The following is a 12,192-nucleotide window of genomic DNA, read 5'->3' on the forward strand; positions in this document are numbered from 1 at the left end:
TTTGAGTAATAGAGAAGGAAAAAGTTTATTATTATTTGCTTTCAAGGGTGAAAGTGTTCCTTTTCTTCAGGGGTGATTGTAGTGGGAATTCTATAATTTTAGGGTAGAATTTGCGAGTGATTATTTATTATTTAGGTTCACACCTATGCAGGCTGCAGTTGATGCATTTTCCAGTACATTTTGCGTTTGTACACACAGATTTTTGATGCGTTTTTAATACATTTACAAACATGAATAGGTAGGTGCTAAAACAACCATGTACCAAAATTTGAGAGAGAATCCTCTCGCCGCATCTATTAACGAATATATCCTAAGTCAGATGTGGTATGAAAAAAGCTCTCAACATCATCTTCATAGGAAAGTCACTATATATTTTGTGATCACGTTATACTATATTATGTACATTATTTATTATTTGATAGATTCTATCAAATAATAAATAATGTACATAATATAGTATAACGTGATCACAAAATATATAGTGACTTTCCTATGAAGATGCATTTCTGGAAACCAAACATTTGTGCGCTCCCACCACGTGCAGACAAAATAAGTGAATTTCTCATGAGGACACCGCCAGAAGAAACGTACGTTGAAGCGTGATCCCGCCAGAAGAAACGTACGTTGAAGCGTGATCCCGCCAGAAGAAACGTACGTTGAAGCGTGATCACGCCAGGAGAAACGTACGTTGAAGCGTGATCCCGCCAGAAGAAACGTACGTTGAAGCGTGATCCCGCCAGGAGAAACGTACGTTGAAGCGTGATCCCGCCAGAAGAAACGTACGTTGAAGCGTGATCCCGCCAGAAGAAACGTACGTTGAAGCGTGATCCCGCCAGAAGAAACGTACGTTGAAGCGTGATCCCGCCAGAAGAAACGTACGTTGAAGCGTGATCCCGCCAGAAGAAACGTACGTTGAAGCGTGATCACGCCAGAAGAAACGTACGTTGAAGCGTGATCCCGCCAGAAGAAACGTACGTTGAAGCGTGATCCCGCCAGAAGAAACGTACGTTGAAGCGTGATCCCGCCAGAAGAAACGTACGTTGAAGCGTGATCCCGCCAGAAGAAACGTACGTTGAAGCGTGATCCCGCCAGAAGAAACGTACGTTGAAGCGTGATCACGCCAGAAGAAACGTACGTTGAAGCGTGATCCCGCCAGAAGAAACGTACGTTGAAGCGTGATCCCTCCATATCCGGGTTCCCGTGACGTCACATCTGGCCTCTCTCAAATGTTGGTACACAGTTGTGTTAGCGCCTACATGGGATACGTTGAAGCGTGATCCCGCCAGAAGAAACGTACGTTGAAGCGTGATCACGCCAGAAGAAACGTACGTTGAAGCGTGATCCCGCCAGAAGAAACGTACGTTGAAGCGTGATCCCGCCAGAAGAAACGTACGTTGAAGCGTGATCCCGCCAGGAGAAACGTACGTTGAAGCGTGATCCCGCCAGAAGAAACGTACGTTGAAGCGTGATCCCGCCAGAAGAAACGTACGTTGAAGCGTGATCACGCCAGAAGAAACGTACGTTGAAGCCTGATCCCGCCAGAAGAAACGTACGTTGAAGCGTGATCCCGCCAGAAGAAACGTACGTTGAAGCGTGATCACGCCAGAAGAAACGTACGTTGAAGCGTGATCACGCCAGAAGAAACGTACGTTGAAGCGTGATCCCGCCAGAAGAAACGTACGTTGAAGCGTGATCCCGCCAGAAGAAACGTACGTTGAAGCGTGATCCCGCCAGAAGAAACGTACGTTGAAGCCTGATCCCGCCAGAAGAAACGTACGTTGAAGCGTGATCCCGCCAGAAGAAACGTTCGTTGAAGCGTGATCCCGCCAGAAGAAACGTACGTTGAAGCGTGATCCCGCCAGAAGAAACGTACGTTGAAGCCTGATCCCGCCAGAAGAAACATACGTTGAAGCGTGATCCCTCCATATCCGGGTTCCCGTGACGTCACATCTGGCCTCTCTCAAATGTTGGTACACAGTTGTGTTAGCGCCTACATGGGATAGCATGCACACGGGATGTTTTTACAGCGGCTGTTTTTGGCTTTTGATGTTTTTTTCTACAGCCAGTAAACCCCCCAGCATGCTATCCTATGTGTCCATGCACACATAGATTGGAATCAGTTTTTTTTTGGCTGGAAAAATCCCAGAACTAGTGGGCTTCTAGAGGAGTTTTTTAGCTGTAAAAACACTCTTAACGCTGTAAAACGTCGCAAACCAGCGATTTTGGACTTTTTTTGATCAAAGAAAAATGTTTTTTTTGGTGAAAAAAAAATGCTAAATAACGCAAACACAGGAAAACGCTGCTAAATGCTAATGCAAAAACGCTACATTTTTAACGTGACTTTACACAGCTAGCGTTACCGGCTTTAACAAAACGTTAAGTGTGCATGAGGACTTCGTGTATTTGACTTTTAGGGGCAGCTGTCAACCTTTGTCGCTGGTGTATTACGGGCTTACATTCATTTATCATTTATTGTTTGAACACACAATCACATAGGTGCCACAATATTCTAATTTATTTGTTTTTAATACATAGTTGATGCGTTTTCGTGTTTTTCGGTTGTGTTAAAGTCGCTAGGGGGAGGTGTCTTGTCATGCAGGAACCAAACCAAAAACACATGTGCATGCATTTTTCATGATTTAATTTTTCAAATCATGTAGACTTCACCTCCGCAACAGCTCCAAGATATGGCCGTTCCTAACCTCGGAAACCACTAAGCTACTTATTCACTCCCGTGTCATATCACGCCTCGACTATTGTAACTCCCTCCTCACTGGCCGACCTCATCGCAGGCTATCCCCTCTTCAGTCTATCATGAATGCTGCTGCCAGACTCATCCACCTTACTAACCGTTCTGTATCTGCCACCCCTCTCTGCCAATCCCTCCACTGGCCTCCATTCAGTGTCCTCCACCCCTCTCTGCCAATCCCTCCACTGGCCTCCATTCAGTGTCCTCCACCCCTCTCTGCCAATCCCTCCACTGGTCTCCATTCAGTGTCCTCCACCCCTCTCTGCCAATCCCTCCACTGGTCTCCATTCAGTGTCCTCCACCCCTCTCTGCCAATCCCTCCACTGGTCTCCATTCAATGTTCTCCACCCCTCTCTGCCAATCCCTCCACTGGCCTCCATTCAGTGTCCTCCACCCCTCTCTGCCAATCCCTCCACTGGTCTCCATTCAATGTTCTCCACCCCTCTCTGCCAATCCCTCCACTGGTCTCCATTCAGTGTCCTCCACCCCTCTCTGCCAATCCCTCCACTGGCCTCCATTCAGTGTCCTCCACCCCTCTCTGCCAATCCCTCCACTGGCTTCCAATTGCCCAACGGATACAATTCAAAACACTAACACTGACATATAAAGCCGTCAACAACACTGCCCCAAATTACATCACCGACCTTGTCTCTAAATACCACCCAAACCGTACTCTCCGCTCCTCACAAGACCTCCTACTCTCTAGCTCCCTTATCTCCTCCTCCCAATCTCGTCTCCTAGACTTTTCGAGGTTGTCACCCATCCTCTGGAACTCTACTTACTTTTAGGCGATCACTGAAAACCTATCTCTTCAGGGAAGCCTATCCCACCTTCTGCTAATACTGGAATCCTCTACTCTTCCTATCAGTCCATCCCCCACAGTTTTACCTATTGTGCCACTCACCCCTCCCTCCTAGATTGTAAGCTCCCAGGATCAGGGCCCTCCTATCCCTCTTGTATTGAACTGCATTGCTGTATTGTCTCCCTTTATATTGTAAAGCGCTGAGCAAACTGTTGGCGCTATATAAATCCTGTATAATAATAATAATAATAATTTTTCATACGTTTTTGATGCATTTCCATTGAAGTCTATGGAACCAAAATGCAATCTTCTGCAGGCAAAAAATAGTCCCTGACCCTTTCTAAAATACACACTGGTTGAAAATGCATAGGTATCATGTGAAATGGACTGTACTGCGTTTCTTTAAATCTGAAAACGTACTGCAAAATGTAGAGTTGTGAATCAGTGGTTCATATAGTGAACTCGGTGTAGAATTATTCACCCTGAGGTCATCACAGAGGACAAGGGGGCACTCTTTACGTCTGGAGGAAAAGAAATGAAATCTCCAAATACAGAAAGGTTTCTTCACAGTAAGAGCTGTGAAAATGTGGAATAGACTCCCTCAAGAGTTGGTCCTGGCCAGCTCAGTGGATTGCTTTAAAAAAAGACCTGGGTTCTTTCTTGGATACACAGAATATAACTGGATATAACATTATTATTATTATTATTATACAGGATTTATATGGCGCCAACAGTTTGCTCAGCGCTTTACAATATAACGGGAGACAATACAGCAACAATACAGTTCAATACAAGAGGGACAGGAGGGCCTGATCCTCAGACATTTATAGGTCAAGTTGATCCAGGGAATATCCGATTGCCTCTCGGGGGATCAGGAAGGATTTTTTCCCCAGCAGGATCAAATTGGATCATGCTTTGCTGGGTTTTTTTTTGCCTTCCTCTGGATCAACTGAGGGTAGGATTATAACTTTTTTTTTTTTTAAAGGTTGACCTGGATGGACTTTTGTCTTTTTTCAGCCAGACTAACTATGTAACTATGAATCTAGCCTAAATCCGCTGGGACTTTTCACACGACTGTACTGCGAGTGGAATGAGTTTTGAAAAGTCCTGCATGCTGCATCTTTGGCATGCTTTTTTGAAAATGCATTGAAAACACAGCTCCCCATTGAAATGAATGTAAATGTGTCAAAAAGGTATCATGCATTTTTTTGAGCCACTTGTTCATGCTTCACAGGTGCGTGCCAACCAGAAACCGTGTAAAAAATGCGCATGCACTTTTAACGCGTTTTTCTCAACAGAGCAGTGTAAAAGCACCGTATAGTGGAAGACATGACATCCGGCTTTTGTTGCATCATAAATTGGAGTAACGGCTACCCTAGTGATACACAGAATCCACTTCTCAGCTCTGATAGGTTCTCCATTGGATAATTGCGGCGGTGGCGCTGTTATCATTTTTCATAGCAAGAAATCTTGCCTGGCGTTAGTAAAACGAATGGCGCAATGCGTCCTCGGAGAACTACATGGAAGCAACTGTAGCACGTTTACAGCGTTTTAACATCATTCTCAGTATAGAACCTGGGTCAGGTTTTTATCTGCGTCCCCATTGTAGATCACCCATTCAGGAGGTCACCGGGACAGGAAGTGGTCACCTGATCCAAAACGAAAAATCGGTTTAATCCGAAGTTCCACTTTAAAATGCAAATCGGTATTTCAGAAAGAGATAATAATCGCAAACCTTGTTTACATGTAGTTTGCCACTACACGTATACACAGGGCGGCCATATTTGCTCATGGGCATGCTCTGCTTACTGTGTAGGCTTCCTGCACACAGTGCCATCTAGGAGCTGTGCATCCCTCCTGGCGTTTTAGGCCTCATTCACATATCTTGTAGTGGGAACGCAGGTTCCTGTTTGTAAAAGTGTCATCGATTGAAGGGGCTATCCTATGTGTGTTTGTTGCGCCAAAGAAGTTCAGGGACCAAATATCAGCCTTGAGCCAGGCATGATTTTTCTTGCGCATTTTATTGCATGACAATTGTGGCAAAATTGCATCCCATTTGGGGTGTCATTTGCACCCAAACACGTGTTGCGCTTTTTGCTGCGATTTGGAGTTACAGGCAGAATCGTGTTAATTCTTCCTGTGAATCCTATGAAAAAGGTCTGTCTGCGCCCAGGAGAGACGGGTGCAGCATCTAGCACCCCCGGCAGGCAGCCTGTGAACGTCTATGGCAGGTTTCGGCTGGTCGGGGCTGAATGCTGTACCGAGTGGTACTCATGTTTAGGGCCCTATGCTTTCAGGGATGAAGGTCCAGAGCTTCAGACATGTGGTACCATTCAGTATAGCTCTCAGCCCCATTCACCCGCAGCCTGCCATGGACTTTGACTAGCTGCCTGCACTAGGGCTGGATATTGCTGGGCGCGCTGGGAGGGATATGCTGCTCCTAGATGGCTGCAAGTGCAAGGAATCCTAAAAAGGGCACTTCATTTACTTTACTAGTCAGAATGAACACATTTCTGCCATGTTACAGTTTATGGAAGAGAAGAAAAAAAAAAAACTCCGCCCGCACGTGTTACAGACCATAAAACACTATCGCACATTGTGAAGGGTGATGTGATGCATTGTTACAACGCATTGCTTTGTTCACATTTTTTCTTTTTTTTTTTGTAATTTTATTGAAATGGTACAACGTGGCATTTCACTCAATTATACGTACAGCAGTGTTGCGTCCCATGCTACATTGTTATGCAACGCGCCTCAACGCCTCATTATGGTGCAGATGGGACACATGGAAAATATTTGTTTTCTGTGTGCTCTTGTGTTGAGCCTACGTCAGGGGCGGACTGACAACTCATGGGGCCCCCGGGCAATAGGGGATCATGGGGCCCGTGTGTCCTTGCCCAAACTCAAAAAAGCCTTTGAAAAAGGTACCAGGGGCATCTCATGGGGTCCCCTACTGACCTCGGGCAGTGCCCGAGTTTCCAAATGGTCAGTCCGCCCCTGGCCTACGTTGATCAATAAACTCTAAGGCAGTGGTTCTCAACCTGTGGGTCGCGACCCCTTTGGGGGTCGAACGACCCTTTCACAGGGGTCCCCTAAGACCATCGGAAAACACATATTTCTGATGTGTAAAGAGCAGCTACTGTGTAGAAAGCAGCTGCTGTGTTGAAAGCAGCTACTCTGTTAAAAGCAGCTACTGTGTTGAAAGCAGCAGTATTGGAGGTAAAACGACACTCATGAATTATAATTACTGGGTAAATAATTTTATGGTTGGGGGTCACCAGAATATGAGGAACTGTATTAAATTAATCATCATCATTGGGGGCAGATGCATTTTTATGGGGGTGATAGGTCATTATAGAGGGGGTGGGGTCATCATCATTATTGGGGGCAGATGTATTTTTATGGGGGTGATAGGTTATTATAAAGGGGGGTGGGTAATCATCATCATTGGGGGCAGATGCATTTTTATGGGGGTGAAAGGTCATTATAGAGGGGGTGGGGTAATCATTATTGGGGGCAGATGTAATTTTATGGGGGTGATAGGTCATTATAGAGGGGGGTGGGGTAATCATCATTATTGGGGGCAGATGTATTTTTATGGGGGTAATAAAAATATTTCCCAATATATAATTGCATATTGTTTTTGTGATTAATCACTATGCTTTAATTATGTTCAATTTGTAACAATGACAATACATACTGCATATCAGATATTTACATTACGATTCATAATAATAGCAAAATTACAGTTAGCAACGAAAATAATTTTATGGTTGGGGGTCACCACAACATGAGGAACTGTATTAAAGGGTCGCGGCATTAGGAAGGTTGAGAACCACTGCTCTAAGGCCTCCTTCACATGAGGTATACGAGTTTGTGCCATAGGTAACAGCTGTGTTTACCTGCATGAGGGTTCACAGGTGCTACGTGCATCCACGTGTTGGCAGTGGCTTTGCTGTCAATTGGATGGACACAGCCGCCACTCCCGCTCTGACATCCGCGTGGGCACAGCCCAATTGACAACAATGGCACTGCCTGCGCGGAGATGCGTGTACCTCTTGTGCTTCTCCGTGCTGGTAAATACACGGCCGTTACACAGGGCATGGATTCACACACCCCGTGTGAACAAGGCCTACAGAGCCCAGTGATCAGCCTGCCATATTGTGAGGCTGCAGGAGGGGGCAGATCTGTGTCAGACATTTGTGAACGCAGACAAGAACAGCACAGGTACCAGGATTTACGTAAATCTGTCATCTCTAAGTGTAACTTCACATTTGTGTGATGGGGCGGCACACATGCGTTGCAGTAGCGGCAGGCCATCCATTGGAAAGGGCTGCATACGGCATCTAAATCACGCCAAAGAAGTGCATGGCCCTTTTTTTTTTCTTAAATGGCGCTGCACCAGAGCGCATAGTACTTTGTTACCATGCATCATGTCACACTTTAACAAGGTGTATGGGAGGTGCAATTAATGGCACTGCCGCACACCTACAAAAGGGATGGGTGTTTTTTGTGAGCTGTGCAATTTGCACAACTGCAAACCAGTTGCTGATAAGGGATGTCTGTAGATAAAAAATAAACTGTGCAGCTCTGAATAAAGATGAATAATGTCCTTTCTATGGGTGGAGGCCATTTACATACCTCCCGAAGCCTGACTGGAATACTCCTAGGACGTTGCTAAGTGAGGCCTAGTTTTTACTGCTCACCTCCTCCATCACAGGAGTGAGCTCTCTCTCTGATTCAAACCTCCTCACATGCGCTTTCTCTACTCTCTCTGAGCTCAGAATTTGAGCACGCATTCCTGTAATGGCAGAGGTGAGCATTAATGACTAGGCCTCACTTAGCAACATCCTAGCAACGTCCTGGGAGTATTCCAGTCAGGCTTCAGGAGGTACATAAACACCTATCTCAAGGGCATTATTCAACTTTAATCAGAACGACACAGTTTGTTTTTTTTCTATAGACGCCTTTTATCAGCATAGGCAGTGTTTTTGGTAAAGGTGAACCCACCCTTTAAGCCTGGTGCACCGTGTGCCTCCATCCGTCATCCGCGTGTTGTGGAGCAGAAGGATGAAGGATGGACAGCCTTGTATTAGGCCGGTTGTGACTCATTGTGATTTCTCTGGCACTGTTTGTACAGTCTGGTTGCTCTCGAGGGCCGGAGAAGTCATCCGTCACGCCACGTGCTAGAATTTCCTAGAACAGAAGAACGTCTCGCTCTAACCATGGCTATCCTGTTTATGTTTTCCAGGAGAGACTCCTCCTCTCCATCCTGCCCAAACACATCGCCGACGAGATGCTCAATGACATGAAGAAGGACCAGAAGCAGAAGGAGCTTCAGCAGTTCAACACCATGTACATGTACCGCCATGAAAACGTCAGGTAGGCCGCAGCCAGGCATCACTCAGGCTGTTGGGCCTAGTCAGGATACATGAGAGTGTGCAGTAACCCATAGCAACCAATCGGATCCCTCACTCAGGCGATCAGCCCTAGTCTGTATACAGAATATATGAGAGTGGTTGCACCCTCTTATGTATCCTGTATACAGACTAGGGCTGATGGCCTGAGTGAGGGATCTGATTGGTTGCTATGGGTTACTGCACAATTGGATCAGTCACTAAGGCCATCAGCCCTAGTCTGTATACAGGATACATGAGCGTGTGCATTAACCCATAGCAACCAATCGGATCCCTCACTCAGGCCATCAGCCCTAGTTGGTATACAGGATACATGAGAGTGTGCAATAACGCATAGCAACCAGTCAGGTCCCTCACTCAGGCCATCAGCTCTAATTGGTATACAGGATACATGAGTGTGCATTAACCCATAGCAACCAATCAGATCCCTCACTCAGGCCATCAGCTATAGTCTGTATACAGGATCCATGAGAGTGTGTGGTAACCCATAGCAACCAATCAGATCCCTCACTCAGGCCGCCATCAGCTCTAGTCTGTTTACAGGATACATGAGTGTGCATTAACCCATAGCGACCAATCAGGTCCCTCACTCAGGCCATCAGCCCAAGTTGGTATACAGGATACATGAGAGTGTGCAATAACGCATAGCAACCAGTCAGGTCCCTCACTCAGGCCATCAGCTCTAATTGGTATACAGGATACATGAGTGTGCATTAACCCATAGCAACCAATCAGATCCCTCACTCAGGCCATCAGCTATAGTCTGTATACAGGATGCATGAGAGTGTGCGGTAACCCATAGCGACCAATCAGGTCCCTCACTCAGGCCATCAGCTCTAGTCTGTATACAGGATATATGAGAGTGGTTGCACACTCTCATGTATACAGACTAGGGCTGATGGCCTGAGTGAGGGATCTGATTGGTTGCTTTGGGTTACCGCACAATCGTAATCCTCACTAAGGCCATCAGCCCTAGTTTGTGGGGGTAAACAACAGAGGAGCCTGAGCACTGCACCCCTGACGCACTGATGCTGGCAAGCAGGGAGGTGGCATCACTGCACTTGTAGTCCATTCATTACTTCATCCATCCCCAAAACAGAACGTCCCTACCTCCATACGGACCAGGTAGGCAGGAGCCTGCAAATTGCACCCACAACATATTGATCACTGTTGAAATGCTCTGCAGACTTCAATGCAGAAATGTAATAAATGCACATTTTTTAATTTTATTAATGTTGGGACATTTGCTACGTTTTGTGCAGAAGGTAGACTGTGCCTTTAACTCTATATAGGACATAATACGAACTAAATCTGATTATCTTCCCAGAAGGATGATGCCATACTTGTGATACCAGGAAGTGGGATCTTATTGGTCTCACTTGCAGTTGGAGTTTTGGGGCGGGGTGGTAAAACCATGCGGATGCCAGACGGGGTGTACACATGTTGCAGTGCTTTAATTCAAAGTACCAAACGGTACAGTGAATGAGACTGCACTGCAACTGACCTGCAGCTGCAATCCATGTGATTGTGGTGCACCATTTGCTGAGTTAAAACAGGTAGCGAGCAAGTTACCTATTTCCTCCTCATCACCTGTCAAACGTCCCTGAAAAGCGATCCACTGCAGTTCGCTTTTTAGAGGAGTGGCAAGCTCTGTCACTAGCATAAACCAAACCTAATAACAATTAAATAGGGTGTTGTAATATGTCTAAATGAGACTAAGCGTATTTATTAAAGAAAAACTCGCTATCCGAATGCCTCAGTTGTTGCGAATAATCCTGGTAATGTGTCTGTTTATTTCCTTTGATCGTCAGCTCCATCTAGTGGCCATAATGCCGTATTGTCCAAATTGAAGTTTTTCAGGAAAATATCACATCACGAGCACTAGATGGAGCTGACCATCATAGGAGATAAGCGTAGACACACGTTATAGGGTTTATTCACAACCACTGTGCTCCTTCTGAGAAGATTAAATGATTCATCGGCTTACAGGCCTAAAACCGTCATTTGCACAGAGCGCAGACCTTCACCCTGATATCTGGGAGGATGTATCTAAGAAATGCTCTGAGGAGGATGGAAGGAAGGCAGGTTACAGCCTATAGTTATTTGAATGGTAACACCATCATCCCATTAGCAAGCCCCTTGGATCAACCCCGCAGACCCATTGTGAGCTAGGAGCATGCCCTTGTGCACATCCAAGAATTCTTTATTTAAGAATGCAGAAGACGTAGGCCCACAGCTTTTCCAGGTTTTATATGTAAGCATACAGAGCCCATGAGGTTTCCCTGTACAGATCCCCAGGGACAGCAGGAGCAAAGAAAAAAAATGTAACAGGACTGCAACCGTCATCAGCACCAGTTAATGCCGATTCTATCAGGAAACCAGTATTTAATGTCTGTGCCATCTATGTTCTCCAGAACAAGTAAACCCTGTCCTTATCTCTGTCTCCCCGCAGCATACTCTTTGCAGACATTGTGGGCTTCACCCAGCTGTCCTCATACTGCAGCGCCCAGGAGCTGGTTAAACTGTTAAATGAGCTCTTTGCCCGCTTTGACAAGCTTGCAGCGGTAAGTGAACACGCAGTCCATGTAGCTCTTCTTGCTTTTAGATAAGTGACATCATCTTTGCAGCTAAAAACTTCATAGCAAAGGAAAGGAAAAGATCTGGTTTGCTAGTGCTGGTATCTTTCATCAATGAGTGGTGATAGGAGTGTGCAAACAAGATGTCGTATTCACTGCTGTGTTGTATACAAGAGGGTGGTGTTGAAGAGAATCACAGGGGGTGCGGTGCGCTAGGTTGTATTTACTTCTGACCCTTAAACTATGTGCATTACATACACCTGACCTGTGCATTAACCACTCCTGGCCACCACAATCTGTACATTACACACCTGACCCCTGCACTATGTACATTTCCCAACCCTGACCCCTACCCTATGTACATTATAAAACTCTGATCCCTACCCTATGTACATTACATAACTCTGACCCCTACATTACATAACCCTGATCCCTACACTATGTACCTTACATGACCCTGACCCCTACCCTGTTTACATTACATAACTCTGAACCCTACACTATGTACCCTACATAACCCTGACCCCCAAACTATGTTCATTACATAACCCTGACCCCTACACTTTGTACATTACACAACCCTAACCCCTACACTATGTACATTACACAACCCTGAGCCCTACCCTATGTACCTTATATGACCCTGAC

At 45.8% G+C, this 12,192-nt stretch overlaps 1 protein-coding gene across 1 annotated transcript in view; it reads left to right on the forward strand.

Moving 5' to 3' along the window:
- The window catches only part of ADCY3 (adenylate cyclase 3), a 201,250-nt gene that overhangs the window by 120,145 nt on the left and 68,913 nt on the right, over positions 1-12,192 (forward strand). Inside the window, exons 3-4 of the mRNA XM_089688163.1 lie at positions 8,803-8,933; positions 11,421-11,532. Coding sequence (XP_089544289.1) covers positions 8,803-8,933; positions 11,421-11,532 — 243 coding nt within the window. The remainder of the gene's footprint in view (positions 1-8,802; positions 8,934-11,420; positions 11,533-12,192) is intronic.

Source organism: Staurois parvus, unplaced genomic scaffold (assembly GCF_062004578.1).
Source record: "Staurois parvus isolate SC_StPar_1 unplaced genomic scaffold, SC_StPar_1.0 ptg000448l, whole genome shotgun sequence".
In the NCBI taxonomy this organism is placed as follows: domain Eukaryota; kingdom Metazoa; phylum Chordata; class Amphibia; order Anura; family Ranidae; genus Staurois; species Staurois parvus.